At 40.3% G+C, this 17606-nt stretch overlaps 1 protein-coding gene across 4 annotated transcripts in view; it reads left to right on the top strand.

The window, feature by feature from the left end:
- The window catches only part of anks1b (ankyrin repeat and sterile alpha motif domain containing 1B), a 236862-nt gene that overhangs the window by 137785 nt on the left and 81471 nt on the right, over positions 1-17606 (top strand). For all 4 annotated transcript variants that reach the window (XM_073480861.1, XM_073480860.1, XM_073480858.1 and 1 more), the window contains one exon: positions 12180-12366. In XM_073480861.1, the coding sequence (XP_073336962.1) occupies positions 12180-12366 (187 nt within the window). The remainder of the gene's footprint in view (positions 1-12179; positions 12367-17606) is intronic.

Here is a 17606-nt window from a genome sequence, read left to right as displayed (position 1 = left end):
TGTTTTTTGAGAATTAAAGCATGTAAACCTATTCTAGTAGTAACCTAAAATAAAAATATGAACCTGAAAGTAATCATAATATGCCTCCTTTTAAGAAAATAATAGTTTTAGACTTCATAATGACACTAAATGGATCCCCACAACTTCACCTGCCTCCCACGTTCTAAATGTCCTTTACTCGCATCAACATGTCCTCTTCCTCCCTTGTTTGCTTACATCACCTCCACTCTCATCTTCCCCATCATCACAGTCCTATCTTTGGCACATTAACTAATGTGAGTAGAGGGAGCACACGCGGTGCCCAGCGGGCCTCCGCATGTAATCAAGGAGCACCAGAGATCAATTTTATAACGCCTAATTAATTCCCTAGAATTCATTTTAGCTCATATCAGTCCTCCCGCTGGCGATTTCATCAGTACGCAGTGTATGCCCTGCAGCTCGGGATAAACATGCACACACACAGACACACGCATGACTGTAGCATGTATAGAAGAGCTGGTATCACGCCGTGATAGTCCCTTTTTTTTTTTGGGCGTTAGCATATTCATGTGGAGTTTATAAGCAGTGATATAGTGTTAGGATGATTCGATCTGATGGGTTACTGCTCTTTTGCAAACAGTAATGAGATTCTATTTTAAATAATTTCTAGCTGTAATATTTTCTTTCTGTATAGGTTGCTTTGGAGAAAATGTTATAATAATTGCTTGTGAGTCTCTTCAGGGACCTTGATATTAAAAATTCCAAGAGCTACTGCATTATGTATATATTGACAAATGTTGATGTAATCACTACATTTTATTTCATCATTTATATTATTTCCTTTCAGTGTTATTGCCTTATCTTCTACTGCAGAGAATAGAGGTGAATAGCAAAATAACTGTGTGATGTAACTTAATGTAGCTCTCTGTGTCTGTAGTTTTTGCTTTTTGTGCTCTACAGCACATTTTGCCACACTGACTGTGCATGTGTGTGTTCTCTTTTATTTTAATATGGAATGAATAGAGTATCTTTATTAGAGGAAAAGTTAGAGATTTTGGGGAATCATGTGTGATTGCTTTCTTGCTGAGAGTTATATGAGAAGGTTGATACCACTTAATACGAAGCTACAACCAGCAGCTGGGCAGCTTACTCTAGCTTAAAGGCCAGAAGCAGGGGGATAAAGGCTTGCAGCTTTTTAAGAGTCTTATGAAGGTGGCAGGGGAACAAGTGGCGACTGCAGGCCCAGGAATAGTCTGTCACATAGACACGGTAAACAGTTAAACACCTTGATGTTTACATAATGAACAAAAAAGACACGTTTATTCGTGAGCTTTTGAGGTGCTGGTAGTTTAATTTTATTACCTTTTGAAAGATCCAGGAAAGTTGGTGCTTCCCAGTCCTTATGCTAAGCTAAGCTAACCAGCTGCTGACTGCAGCTTCATATTTACAGTACAGTACAGATATGAGAGTGCCCATATGGAAATGTAATATACACTGTAAAAACTCACTAAATGACTTTACTATGAAGCTCATACAACTTACTTAATCGTCTACTTTACTTGGTCATTCTGAGGTCATCAGGTCAACTTTTAAAATTTACAGTGTATGACAAACTGTATAGGCCCCTATCAAGAGTAATGCTGCCATATATCTGACCTATAAGGCAATATATGATTATAACATACATCCTTGGATATATGAAGATATAGATGGAAAACATATATGAAATACCAATGGTAAAGTGTGTATATGTACGTATATTAAAATAATATATATAATGAATGTACAATACATAAATGTACATAATATGCTATACATATATGTTATGTGTAGAAATAGTTATATCTGTGACATATATGTCAAAATATGTAATTGACAAATAAATACATGTGGAGCAAAAATATCCTCATTTGCACTAAAAACTAAAGTCTTCTATTCCTAAAACAAGAAATTTGACAGTTGAATTTTACTCTTTAATCTTTTGCAAGTCAGTATATATTTTTTCTTGAACTCATTACCCAATTAAACTAGCTCCTTTCCAGATCTCATGTTGGCTACAAATGTTGGCACTCTCTTTGAATGTAAGCAAAATAACATTTTGGAGACTAGTGTGAGACTTTCCTCTTTGCACATTTTTTACAGTGTGTAAACCTCCCTCCCCCTGCGACAAGGCTCCCCAGGGCTTGTTGCTGCAAATAGAAAATGTGTTCAGTGTAATTTATCTTTCTAAATCCGGGTTTAAAAGAAATTATTCAGCTTGTGTGCCGCTAATGCTGCTGCTGCATTGACCACAAGCCAGCCGTCCTGATAAAACGCACATGTGATCACTGAAATCCATGGGCTCAGTATTTGGGTCTTCTTTTATTTTTTTTAATGCCTTGCTTCCTTGTCCAAAATGTCAGCTGGACATGTTAGATCTCCGAAAGCTCTTGATCACACTAGTGAGCAGATGGGATGTGAACAGAAAGAATCAGGGAGTACTCGAATGGATGATGAGAAGAAGACGAAGAAGAAAGAGGGAAAGCAAGAAGGACAGAGGCAGCATCTTGGGGTTATCAGTTTTATAACCACTGGCTCGGTGTCATACTTGTGTGTTTGTGTCTGTGTGTGTGTGAGAGAGAGTGAGAGAGAGAGAGAGAACAAATCTTAATAACCATTACTTGCCCAGGAGAGATTCCTGGTGAGAGTCAACACATGATATATCTCGTGTTTGCACCCACAGAGGCTTAAGGTGATATCTCAGACGATCACATGGTCTCACACACACACACATCTATGCATAGCCTTTCTTATACTTATTTTTGTGAGGAGCAATTTACATTTTAGACCTTAAAGTCTAGACATTGTCCCCTCAGCCGACTCTACTCATGAAAGCTGCACGAGGATTAAAGCTGCATTCAGATCAGCATTACCATTGTGTCAGAAAAGCTGACTCTTCATTCATTTCAATAAGGCCAATGCATTTGCATAACCCCATTTTGTGCCTTTCATGTATTAACATTACATTTGCGTCACAGAGCTGCGCAACTGTTTTTTCCTGAAAGAGAAATCCTTATTATTTGAAAAATCTGTGACCTTATATCAAAACTTGTTTCCAAAACTTGTTTCCAAGCTCCCATGACTCTTGAACCCGTTCGGATAAAGAAGCTATTCAACCCACGCATTATCTGTATTCAGACACAAGCTGTAGCTGTGCGGCGCAAACCAAAACTGAAACATTTTATCATTTTATATATTTATGTAGCTCTTCACTACCTCGGCCAACGAGGTCATGTTTTCGTTGTCCATTTGTTGGTTAAACAAAACATACTGAACGTATTTCAATGAAACTTGGACGGAGGGTGTGTCTCGACCCAGAATAGACCCCATTATCTTTTTGTGCAGATCCGGACGGATCCAGGAGTTTTTTCCGACTTTCTTTAACTTTGAGAGAGAGGGCGTTTTTTTTAACTTTCTTCGTTAACTTCTCAGGGAATAATGCGTGGATTGATGAAACAAATCAGGCGTTTTGATGTAACCTTCCTCTTCTTTGAAAAATCACTGCTTCAAAAGCTCTTTTATTCGGCTATATAACTACCTACTTAATGAGGAGAGTTTCTTTGGTACTTAGCCCAACAAGAACAATCTTTTTGTGGAACATAAATTCATGTAATAAAATGTAAACATAAAAGCAATTAGAAAAGCAATGAAATGGCCTTTCTGGTCCGTTTTCTTTCAGAATCTCCTCAAATAAGTCATGCAGAGTGGAGCACAGCCTTTGTAAAACTACAAAACCTGTGATGACTAAAGAATAAGGCTGGAGATATTATATATTTTAGATGTTGTCAACCAATTCCATGAAAAAACAAAGTCAATAATGCGTCTGTCCGCCTCTCACAACTTCCATGTTCCTCCCCCTGTCTGTGCGGCTATGCCCCATTTGTTCCGACTGTATGTTCATCTTTAAAAACAGGTCACAATGAAAATCAGTTGTCAGTTTATTAGGTACACCTAGCTAAAACTATTGCAGTCCAAAACAAAAGCACAGTGTTCAATGCTCCTTAAAACTGTTTTATAGAGATGTTGATTCAACATTATGGTCATTTGGCGGAGGTAGTTTACGGTGTGTTTTACTGAGCGGTGTTTCTAATTCAGAGGTGATTTAGTGTGTTAATGTGATGGAGAAAATATTAGAAACTCCCCTCAGTATAACACAATACAGTCCAACAGCAGCTCAAATTACAGCCTCCAAAATGACCATAAAGTTGAAACATCACCTCCCTAAAACAGATTCAACAAAAATAAACATTTCCTCCCTGAAGGTTGAATTTACTGCAGAGCTCTGCACTCTAGTATAAAGCAAACCTATCTCAAACAGCGGTTGTTTGTGTATTTGTTGCGACTATAAGAAACATGTAGGCTATATCCTTTTTAAGATTACGAGAAAAGGAATGAGTCTGGCCCAGTAATAGAGAACAGCTTCTCGGTTTGTCGTTGCTTTCCAAGCGTGAGGGCAGGGCCTCACAAAAGCAGACATGAATGTAAATGTACAGTATAGTGTGCATTGCACTCATTCAGATCGACTGTCACACATGAACACATTGCGTTGCATATGTATGAATACATCCAAGAATGTACACAATGACAGCGTGATCGAGTAGATAGCTTTCCTGACCACACACACACACACACACAGTCATACATTTAGAGCTGAGTGCAGATAACGCAGCGTTTGTGATGCTTTTCAGAGGAACGGAGGTTGTAGATAGTTTTCCCATGCCGAGGTTGAGAGGATGTAGAGACACACTCAAAGCACTCAGTGGTAAATGCACAGACTATGACACTGTTGTCACACAGATGAATAGAAGAGCTTTAAGAAGCAGGCTAGCAACATAATTTAGTTGAAAGTCTCTCTAGAGGATCTACTGGAGGAGTATCGCCTGAATGAATAACAGGATATCGATTTTCGTGCTATTCTTGGAGTCAAGATTGTTTGTTTTGACCAACACAGATCTAGTGAACTTAAAGGTGATATGTGTAATTTTAACATCAGTTTAGAGTAATTTAGAGATGACAGCGTAATTATAGGACACAAACAAGACAATAACAGAAATCACTCCCAGGCTCTGGCAGCCTGAAGATGTTCTTTTAAAATACACTGCCAGGCCAGATCTCATCGGAAATCTGTTGAAGGGTCGAAACAGTGAAGGGGTGCTGTTCTTAGTTCGTATGGAGCAAAAGTTCTTCGAGGTTCTTGTGGCTGGAGATGGTGACGCGAGTGTAAACCCAGCAAAAAATCCCTCCCAACGATTTAATCAACTTCATTAAAACCAGAATCCACCGCTTTACAGGAAACACATGAGATTATGGAAAATTTGCTTACTTTTAAAGCTCCATTAGAAATGATTGTTGGCGTTCCGTGAAATCAAACGACTTATTTACGACTTATGTAATATAATTGATGCCACCAATCCCACCGTGAATCAACACTTCATGGTTTAGAAAGTTAAAGATCTACAAACCAAATACTACCCTCCTTTTCTCTATTTTTCTCAGGTGTCGGTGGACCAAACACCATCTCCCTTTTCAATACGACGCATACATAGACAGATCATTAATCAGTTTGGCATTTAGAGCTCATCAATCTGTTCACACTCATCAATCAGTTAGCCGCTGAGGCTATATTTGTGCTGAATATACACACAGTCACTTGATGAACCTCTACTGACAGTGTTGCTCCAGTAAGTTAATCTTCCAGCAAATTTGCTCGGATCCATTTCTGATCACAGTACATGTGTGCACTGTACAGTTCTATGAATAGGAGTCTGCATTTGTGCCATCTCATTATCGAGCCAACATTTTAGGCTGTGCAAAGACCACACATTTGTACAAATACACACTTGCAACCTCAATCAATAAACAATAACAATCATGGCAGCTGTTGGCATCAGAGAAGGGTGACAAGAAAGGAGAGTAGCGGGACGCAAAAATCAATTTACGTTCAGATGCCTCGGTCGGGTGATTCCTCTCATCACAGCTGGCGGCTTCCTGCACTCTACCTGAACATTTTGAAGTTGCTGGTACAGCTAGGAGACCCTCGTGAGTGTGTGTAAGAGTGTTTGGTGGTTAAAGAGGTTTGCTTTCCCAGCCAGCAGAATGCCCATAGCCCAGGAGGAGAGGCGTGGGTCATACACTGCTAATTGAACCGACTCAAACTAACACCAAAAGCTCACCAGTGGGAGTTACACATCTGAGCTATTTCCTGGTCTTTCCCACTTCTATAAAAGGGATTTATACGTAACATTTTGATTTCAATAAATCATACAGTTCATGCACCTCATTAGTTATGAGCCAAGAGGACTTCTAGTCTTCACTGGCCTGTGCACTGCATTTTAAATTGTGTGCCATGATAGATTTAGCAGGAAAGCTGCTTTAATACTTTCTAACGGACAGAAGGTGAACTACTTCGAGCTACAGAAAAGCTTACTGAGTTTCTCTCAATTTTTAGATGATGTACAAAGGGAGAGACAGTTTCATTATACTAATGATTAAAGTAAATATACCCAAGTGGAGTCATAGCGATGATGGGAGAATGAAAAGACAGTTTCAGTAGTAGAATGGTTCCTTTGTGGATGGAAACAAAAGCCAAACTCAAGCTGTTTGCTTTGAGGACTCAATCTAGAAAACCTCCAGTGACATTTTTATTGAGTTCAACATTGTCCGTACTTCTCAGCTTTGAGTCACATGTTTTATATTCTGAATAATGCTTAATTTCTCCAACTTTACAGGCTATTTCCTAACTCTAATCAATAACTGACTTATTGTTTATGTATAACTACTTTACTAAGCATGAATTTAAAGGTGCACTATGTAGTTTTGGAAAAGAAATTTGAACTCAGCAAGTTTATATTTACACTATCAATAAGATAATACAAACTCAGAAATATTTATTGGATATATTTAATTTATAAACATCATTAGCGCACCACCTTGACCCACGTGGGGAAATCAATCGCCAGAACAGTTTATGCAACACTTTAATGCCTCTGATATGTATTTATGTTCTTTAGAGCTCATGAAGAAATACCTAATTATGAGCATTATTAGTATTTTTGGACTGCAAATCGACCACATGTTGAAAAATGACTAACTGGATGAGACAGGATGAAAGGGATGTGTCCTGAACAGTAATGATTCAGGGCTTATTATTGCGGGATCACTGTCACACACTTAAATGGACTTTAATAAACAGTCACAGTACACGGAGAAGGATACAAGCACGGCAGTTTTAACAACGTGCATAGGCTTCCTGTTAACATATGAAATGACATGAATACACAGTTTGGCAACAGATCAATCATAAGATCGCTTCCTGTACAGTTCACAATCAGCAGACAATTGAATTAGTAATGAAGCGCTAAAATCACATATCTAATATCTTAAACTCTGTGTTTAGTCTGCTTGCGTTCACACCACAAATGAACCGCACCAGAGTCCGCTTGGAAACGGACCTAGACCCGGCGTTTAAGCAGCCTCAGCGTGGTTGTTTGGTCTGCATCAGGGTTTGTCTGACAGCTTCACACCGGCCCAATCAAACCGTACTAACCTGGAAAACACACCGGGGTCCATTTTAGGAATGAATGTACCTTTAAATATTTTTACTGACAGAGACAAAACTCCTTAACCATGTTTTAAAGGAAATCAGACTTTGTTGAGGCAATAACTGGCTTGATATATTACCCATGACAGCTCCCACTATCACGTTTATCGCGTCCAGCTGAGAGACTGTTGAGATAGGAAGAATATTAGATAACTTATTTGTTTTTCCAACAGTTAACAAAAAGGCGAAAAGAGGCTCTTTAAACCAGCGTGTCAGCATTCCTTTCAGTCGACAACAACTCTCGTGTGATGAAAGCGGAGGGATGAGAGAGAACACGGTGGCGGCACAGTGCTTCAGGGACGGGGCATGTGTGTCTGGAAAGGCGCGCGTACACGAACGGCTGCATGAATCATGTTGGAGCCTTTAGAGGGGGCACTATAAATGTTAATGTCACTGAAATTGTCTCAAAGTGTGCCAGTACCTGAGAGGCTCACCTGGGTGAAACTTTCTAAAAAACACTTTTTTGGGAGGAGAATACTAAAAAACGAGGCTTGATCATCAGATGAAAAAGATGGAAGAAATCTGTATCAGAGGAAAAGTGGGGACGCAGAATCAAGAGCTGAATAGTAAAGTAATAGTTTCAAGAGTTGCGGTTGAAAGTTTGTTTTGGATGTGAGGGGAAAAGGGGGGTTTGGATGTTTACTTCTTTTATTTTCTATTCTCTTGTCGCCTGCTCCTCTCCTCTGAGCTTTTTGGCTACTGAGTTTGTGTGTTTACATCTTTCTGTTATTGTGTGAGGACAATAAATAAAAGGGGAGAAGGGAGAACAGAAAAGAAGTAAAAAACACTGGCTACAGAAGGCTCTGCTCCATACCCAGCCACGTCATTAACTCACGGCTACTGTTAACAAAAGAGAAGTTGCTCCGACAACTCAAAATATCAAATTAACCCATTATGATAATTACATTTCAGTCCCCTGCTCATGTTAAATTGCTAAATTATTCAGCCAGTAAGGAGATTTAATGGGAAATGCAACATTTAGGAATTAATAACTCTGCACTCTTTGGTAAAATTAACATACATTATGTTTCCTTTAGCGTTACTCCTACAGTCTGCAGTCTACAATCTACACTATCTGATCTTTTCATCATGATAATTTTATGATAATTGATTATCCTTGCACAGAAATTAGCACTTTTCAATGCAAGCAAGCAAAACTTAAACTGCAGAGCACATCTCACCTGGGGAAATGACATTTTTTAGCTAATGGGTGTGTCATTTATTAGCGCCCCGGCACACACACACACACACACACACACACACACACACACACACACACACACACACACACACACACACACACACACACACATTAGCAGAGTGTTAAATGGCGTGTTTTCCCCCAGGGATGCTGTTCGAGGCGGGGAAAATGTCTTTTGCCGTAGTTTAGCGACGCATTGAAAACCTGCTCGTATGTGTGCGTGTGTGCAATTGTGTGTCTGGCGCTCATTAATCCCCTTCCAATCGGCCATGACATGTTCATTAGCCTGCTGCCCGTTTGCATTGTTAACGCTAAGCCTCAGCCGGCACTACAGTGTGTGTGTGAGCATGTTTTGTTTTGTGTTTATGTGCATGTGCGAGCTCTTCAAAGGTCCAGAGAGAAAACCGCCTTTTCGTTGTTAGAAAGGAGAAGAAGCCAGATACATACATAGATAAGTGCAGGAATAAAGAGATGCTTAAAGGGTGAATATGAGGAGCTGAAGATGTTATTAAACTCATTAAACATTAGATGGCTCGCAAAACAAGACACACACGAGCACAGCCTCAACCTCCCACTATGAAACACAGTCACATTAGGGCACTTCATCATTCTGGGCTCATTGCTGTTTCATCTAATTCATTTTGGGTCCTTTTCTGTTAGTTGTTAAGCCCGGGGCAAAGAAAAACAGTTCTGTATTCATGCGGCACATTGCGACGTGTTGTTTAATATAAGTGTGTTTGTCAGATTTAAGTCATAAAAAATATGTAAATACGTGTTTTTTGACAGCAAGCTCGCCTCTTGCCCAGTCTGGCTGATTCCCTGTTGGGCTCATGCATCACAGCCCTATTCCCCGTTGCCTCTCTGAGCCGTTGTGATCTTGTTTGGTTGATGCATTGGTCCTTTAAACATCCCTGGTCTCTGCAGGATGCTGCCGCTATGTGTTATTCCCCACTGACTGCAGCTCCACTGAAGTCAATCTTTATGTCATGTGTGCCGCATTCGTTTCTGTTGCAGCTGTTGTGGTTGGGACTTTTAGTCTCCGTGCCTCTTATATACTGGATTTCTCCATTTATTCCACGGAGGCACTCTTTGATCGACTGATGCCAAACTGTGTGCATGAAAATGTCCTGATGCGATGTTTGTTCATCCGCACATTCAAGGAAAAAACACACAGCAGAACAAAGCGACCTTCAAAGTAAAGATATAGATGAAAATTGATTCCACTCATGTCTGCCAGCCAGCAGCCAAGGTTAGCTTAGCTTAGCTTGGAAACTGGAAGCAAGGCAGAAACGGAACAAAATCCACACACCAGCACCTGTAAAAGTTTTTAAAAGTGAATCACTAATTATCACGTTATATCTCATTTGTTTAAACTATACTACAACTGAAGTGTAAACACGACACTTCTGTGCCTGCCGGCTGGAAGCAAACAATCTTTAATGTTGCGTAGTGCCACCTACTCTATCAAAGTGTGTAGATGTTGCTCTTGTTTAGTCAACGAAAGCTTTTTAGTTTTGTATTCTCTGCTCCATTAATCAGCTACAATTTAATTACTGGCCAATAGCCGGAAATAAAAATGACGGGCCCGATACATGCAGTGCATCACTTCCCCCTACCTTGATTGCTTTCTCCTGCTCTTCTTTCCTTCTCCTTTATTCCTTCAGTGCTTTCATTTTCACTCACCGACAGAGAAAAAATGAAAATATTCCTCCCTGTCCAATTCTCTTTTTTTTTTCTTTTTTATGTCTTTTTTTTTTTTGCTAAAAAATATTTCCCCGCTCTTGTTTTGCTTTTGTTTTTCTTCCACTTCAGTTCAGCTGATCTGAGGACTCTTCAAAGCCCGATTTGAGTGCACCATGCATGGATAAGAGCCTCCTCTCCTCCTCTGCTTTTCATTTCCTTTCACATCCTCTGCCCCCTCTCTCGCGCTCTCAGAGTTCAGTTTTTGTGCCTTGAGTCACACGCAAGACACCGAAGGTCTTGCGAAGGTCGCCTGTCATGTGTCGCAACATTTCGGGGATGTTGTTTTGCCTTTACGATTCACTTTGCCGACATCCTCTGACTTGTACACTGACACACACAAACACACACACATAGACACACACACCAGCAGGGTTTTGACTGCCTGAGCTGTTTGTGAAGCAAAGCAGCAGGTTGTTGAGAACTGCAAATGCCTCATTATGTAAGATGTGTTTACCAGATGCCAGTCTACAGTTTTTTCTCTCTCACTCTGTCTCACTCTCTGTATGCAAATCATTATCTCTCTCTCTATTTACCTCTGTCCCTCTCTCTTTTTCTTACTTGCGTTCAAATTTTACATTACATAATCCATGCTGGCATCTATAAATCTTATTACATCACACACATGTTCAAGTGTCGCAAAAAATGAATGTATGTGCAGGGTTTTCAACATTTAGGAGGAAAGAGCGTCGACTTACAACCATCCTCTGCAGACTTAAACAGGGATCATACTGAATTTACAAGTCACACATTCTTGGCATGACTTGGCAGATAAAATGGTAAACTACATATTGGACCAGTCATAGCTTGCCGTCTTACACAACTTGCGTGACATACATACTGTAGATGATCATTAACATGCCAGCGTATACTGCGTGGTCATCCAAGATGTCGTAAAAGTTCAATCAGGAGAGACTTCATTTTATGAATTAATAAATATTTATCGCAGTGCTCGCATCAGATGAGAAATACGAGTCTTTGGCGATAAGGCCCCATCATTATATTTTAAGAGAGAGGGTGAAGCCGTGAGCGGTATAGGAAACCCGCAGATGGAGCCTAGATGCTGGTGGTGGTGGTGGGATGGAGAGAATGGCTGAAGATCTGGATGTGATGAACTGGAGGCAGGACATTTTCATATCGTCCCATGCCTAATCATGACAAACAGCTGCAAACAACAACATGAATTACTGGACAAACCTAAATATTGCCACATGACATAGAGGGGAAAAAACAAAGTAACTAAAACAAAGGAAAGTGTTCATTATAAACCAAATTGACATGAGAGAATTAAATAAGTATAATGAGCATTTATCATAGTTGAACACAATAATGTCTCACAGGAAGTGTATATTTGGCTGGTAGTGTTGCTGTTTGTTTGGTATATCAGATTGGAAGCCAAAATCCAGTGCTTGTGAGCCACTTTCAAAGAAATCATTAACTTTTAATGTGTTGAATTAAAATACAATTAAAGTCATTAAAGGAAAAGAAACTGATGAACCTGCAGGTCAGTTACATAAGGTAGATTATTGTAGTTTAGTTTCCATATAAGCCTCAGAAAACAATATAAACTTTGTCATCCTTCTAACTGTAGTCCTTCCCTTCTTCCCGTCTTGTATCCAGCCCAAGCAACGCACTTCTCTGTCTTCGTCCCTGGACGTCCAGAGGCCGGTCAACCACAGCTGTGAGCCCAGCGAGGTGAGCTCGTCCCTGGGCTACGCCAGCTTTAGCACCAGCCCCCCTGCCAGCCCTCCGCTCAGCCCCAACCAGGAGGACTCTGCAGGCTCCAACGACGACTGTCAGCTCACAGGTAACTCATAAAACAGACATGAAGGTGGAAGAGCAATTAGTGTTATAGTGTTGAAATGAGAGTGAGCGTCAGACTGCTGAAATACACTCTACCCTGACCTCTGACGTCCCTGTGGAGGAGGATCAGCAGAAACACAAATACCTCCTCAAGGGAAATATCACAATCTGAAAGCTCTTGCTATCAGGTCTCTTGACTTTGTCTGCTGAACCAACACAAAGCAAAGTAATTAAAGCAAGGTTCAAGGTTCATTTATTCTTCAGTCTACAACACGGGGTTGTACAAGGAAATTCATTTTCATGGTGGAGTGCAGAGGAGTTCAGGAGTCTCACAGCCAGAAGAAGAAAGTTGCTTCGTAGTCTGGTGGTACGGCAGCAGATACTTCTTGTATCTTTTGGTAGACGGCAGCAGAATCTTGAACCTTGAAAATATAATTTTATATACATTTTTTTTTTTAAATTACCATCACAGTTTCAAAAAGCTCAAATGTCTTGTTTTGTGTGACAGAACTCACAATTATATTGTTTAATGTCATGGAGGACTAAGAAAAGCAGCAAATATTCACACAGTTTTATTATTTTGGGGCTTTAAAAAAAAGACTGGATTTGATTTGGTCAATCATCAGAATAGTTTATTTCTCTTGTGATCAACAAATCCATTAATAGACTCATAATTTCAGATCTCGTCTGTTGAGTGAAGTGGATTAATTTCACACAGAAAATCTATCATCCATCATGTATGTTAGCCAGCTGGCGACTTGTGAGTGGTTGGGTTGAGTTTGGCATCAATAATGCATAAAGCACACATTTACTCTGAAAGTCAATATATTGAATCGTGGTGCAGTGATTTCTTGGCTATTAGCTGACTACTATAACCCTGCTCAGACCATCTTCTGTTTGTATTCCTGTTGTTGAAGCCTTCTCATTATTCTTTGTTTCGAGGCGTTGTTTAAACTCTTTCTTCCTGGAAACCACATCAACCTTTAATCCTCTTGCCCTGTGTCCCAGTAAAAATCGAAATCATATTTCAGCTCCTGTCACACTTGACACCAGAGCCAACAGGCAAACACCTCAGAGGCTAATGACAGATCTTAGAAAGAAGTGCTGGACTCACTCGGACTGTGGAGGGAGTGGAGAGCACACCATGACAGCTGCAACGTTTCTGTTGAAAAGGGAATTTGAGATATGATCCCAAATGTGCTGGAATTTACCAAAAAATATACAATATGGCGCTAGTTCTAGGAATAATGTGGAAGTTTTTCATCTTACAGTGCTGTTAGCCCAACATGTTCCAATTCAAGGCGGTTGAAACGAGCCCTAAGAATAATTCTTCAGGGTTTTGACCTTTAACAGAGCCATGTGGGTTTGACAAATGTATGGCTGCACAAAGTGATTTATTAATGACAGACCTCCTGGTGTGTTTGCTCGGAGCATTAGACAATTCAGAGAATTTCATTGTTGTGCAAAGGCGCTGTAGCACCAGAAAATTGCTCCTATAAATAGGTTGTGCGAGAAGTAGTTTCGTAGAACCAGACCTCCACATGGCTGGAGAAAGGTCTGGCTGCACCAAGTCTCATTCTGGTATATATATACAGCCAGTGTTTTTATAGGGGGAAAAAACACTCTGGCTTTTTAAAATATTTTTAAACCAATTACAATCATCTTGGGTAGCGCTAAAACCAAGGAAGCAGCAACGGGGCCCCTGCCAAAATAGTGTCGGGGGAGAAACTTGTTTTGCACAATTTCCTGCAGAAGAAAAGGTAACAACTGCTAGCTTTTGTACATGTTACTGTTTGACATGGCCTTCACAAGTACATATATATTCAAATACGGTGGTTAAATATAGTGTTTTTCATGTTTTGTTTTTCATTTCAAAGGTTATTCAAGGTGAAAACTATTCTTGTCTCGTATTTTAGTCTCAAGTCTGTTTGACTGGAATTTAGGATGCCAACAAGCACTTTCAGGGGAAAACTCCAGCGGATATCTCAAAAACTAGGCTCCAAGGCATCAGCAAAAAGATGCTCACTTTTCGTCCTGAGGGGGAGTCTCTTTTACTGTCAGACCAGATGAAACGCTGTTAGTTTCATCTAATGACATCCCCCTGCTGAGTTTAAAAGTTTCTCCTCCAAAAGGAATATTCCATGTAATGAAAGAGGTGTTTTCTCTTAAGAATCTCATAATGAGGGCAGTTATGTCTTAAATCTGCACATACGCACATTTCACTACTTTTATTTATGTTCACAGAATAAAAAAAGGAGCATAAACACTAAATAATGCAAACATAGTATTAGTATTCATGCTTTTTTTTAATGCCATTGTATATTTATCAACTACTCTGAGGACATTTTGGTTCCTGTGTTCCCCATTTACCTGTTATTTCTTTATGCCTAAACAAACTAAACAAACAAACTCTTTCTTTTCATGACTGAACAAACTGAAAAAACAAACTGAACTTAAAGGACAACACAATTTCATACTGTTTTACTTTGTTTATATTTGGCGGACCCTGCCACCTTTCTAGCTTCAAACAGAGTTTTGGGGACCTTATTTTCCTCTGAGAACAGCTTGTTTATTCAGTTATGGAAAAAAAACAATATTTCTGTTTGTATTATTACCTCATTAATATTGTAAATATTAAAATTCTGAGTTTGAATTTCTTCTACAAAACTTCCTAGTGCCCCTTGAACTAGGACACCATTCAAGTGTCCCAAAGACCCCTCCATGTCCCCATGACACAGTGGTAGCGCCTGGTTTAACCCTTTGTGTCATTTGCTAGTCGCCTGCTTCATGTGTAACCATAGCGATGAGATGCCTCGTTGTCATGGCGAAGTGCTGGCCTTGGTGACAGTTTCTGGTGACGTGGTGGGGAATACTTCCTGTCCCTCACTCACACCCGCTGCTATCGCGCACCGTCAGCGGAGACAACACAGGGGAAGTCGACCAGGCGGGAGGCATTTTGTGTGTGTGTGTGTGCGTGTGCGTGCGCGCGCGCGTGTGTGTGTGTGTGTGTGAGAGTGTCTGTTTCATCCAAGAGCAGTTCAGAAGCCCAGCTGGACTTTGATCTGTGTAGTGCCTCGAACGAAAAAGCACTCATTAGCAATCCACAGGTGCATGCACACACACACATGCACAGACGAATACTGAATGAGACATCTTCATCTTCTATTCTCATTGAAGCATAGCCACGGTCTTTATGTAACAAGAGTTTGTTATTTCCCTCTTGAACCTACATGTGAGTCTCGGCCCCGACACCGATGTCTAACTGATATCTTCTAAGGACAAAGACTGAGCAGCGATGCTTGACTGCAGCGTTGAAAAGCTCTTGTTTTTAACTTCCAGCACACTAGATTTATTTACTTTAATTTTTGTGAATGTTAAATTGTGAATGCAAAATTTCATGACTAAGAAGATGCTTTTAATGTTGATTCCAGCCGCTAGCTGAATAAAAGACGGACATTTCTGATAATGACAGAAAATGAGCTACTTGTCCGAGTAGACAGGCTGCTAAACGCAGCACAGCAGCTGCTTTGCTCAATAAAATCCATTGCACTGACAATTTCAGCTGCATTGTCCGATGATCAACCTGTTTTTACCAGTTAGTTAGCTTATTTGCTCGGGTGTTTGCCATATCTTGGTCGCACAATACTTGAAAATGAGACATTGTTAATGGCCAAAACACATAGAAAAAAGGTCACGCAAAGCACAATATGTCATTTAAAAACAGAAGACGATTGTAGAGTGTTGTGTGGGGAGGGCTGGGTTGACAAAGCGGGACGGCTCTGACAGAGAAAGTTGGGTGCAGAGCCACAACTTTGGAGGAAACACATAGTCGCATCAAGTCCGCGCAGGTGACTTCCCATTGTCGGGTGTTTGTGTTCTGTAATGTTGACTGCTACATGGAGCTGGAGGGGGAAATGTCCTTTACTTCATGAACGTGAAGTTACAGAGAGGAGAGGGGGAAACAGAAGAGATAGAACCGGAGTCTCTGGTGAGTGCTGAGTTCACTGAGAGTCGACCTCAATGACAAACACAGATACACACATCTTCTGCGTGTTGTTGCTAGCTAGCTTACGGCTAACGTTTAGTCAAGTAATCTTGTTTTTTTGGGCGAATAAACACTTTCCCAAGTTGTAGCGACAAGAGACAAAAGGAAACATACCTTAACTTGAAGCAAGCTTGTGAATTTATCTCGGTTTGAATGTCATTTTTATACATTGTAACGCAGAATTCTTACATCTTAAAATGAGCAAATGACATTTAAATACTTACTGCAGCACCAACTGCCCAGAAACGTATCTTTAAACCAGCTCTTTCTAAATACTGGCGTCAGCACCCATTTCTACTCAGTGGTTCATTCCAGGATTGTAATGATGCTTTCTAAAAGTGTTTGTTTGTAGAGTGCATCTCTGCTTTCATCGAAGGTTAAAAGCATGAACTGTGACCAGCATTGCCTGATAGTAACAACTTCTCAATAAAGCATCATTTTTCTCCTTTAACACTCTATCTGCACATTATTATTGGTAAGATTTGAAAGGTTTCCATAACGTTTGCTCGAGGGAAATCATGACCGTTGATGCAAGAACGTTGAAAAGTACATTTACATATTTAATAAATTGATGCACTGTGTCCTTACGATCTATAAAAACACACAATATAAGCACTACAGTACATTATAGATAAAATGTGTAATGTATTTTAAATATCTGTGCTTCTCCGTGTTCTCTCTCTCTTTCTCTATATGTCTCTCTCCCTCGCTCTCCTCGCCTGCAGCACTTAACACCAGGAATAGATTGGCACCAATTTATATTTCCATTTAATTTTCTCTCTATTTTGTTCCCTCCTCCTTCTTCTTCTTCTTCTTCTTCTGCTACTCTGCTCATCCCTCCTGCTCTCTCTACTTATTAGCTTTATAAGGCCCATTGTGGGGTTGCCATGGTAACAAGTGGCTTACAGAGAAAGAGAGACAGAATCAGAGAAAGAGGGAGTGTATGCGTATGTGGATGCAGGAGGCAAAGAGTTACAGGATTCAAAGGATGCCAGTGAAGAAAAAGAGAGTGGGTGAGAGAGAGAGAGAGACAGAGAGAGGGAGAGAATGAGAGTCTAACGTTGCAGGGGGGAGGAGGAGGAGGAAGACGAGGAGGAGGAGGAGGGGTGATGAACAAAAATCAGGAAAATAGAGAGAATGAAATGTGAGATTTCAGGGGGTTGGATGGAGAAACGAGGACAAGAAAGTGAAGGGAACAC

This window comes from Pagrus major, chromosome 14 (genome assembly GCF_040436345.1).
Source record: "Pagrus major chromosome 14, Pma_NU_1.0".
Classification (NCBI taxonomy): Eukaryota; Metazoa; Chordata; class Actinopteri; order Spariformes; family Sparidae; genus Pagrus; species Pagrus major.
The sequence above is the reverse complement of the archived record's forward strand: the minus strand, read 5'-3'. Positions and strand labels throughout refer to the sequence as shown.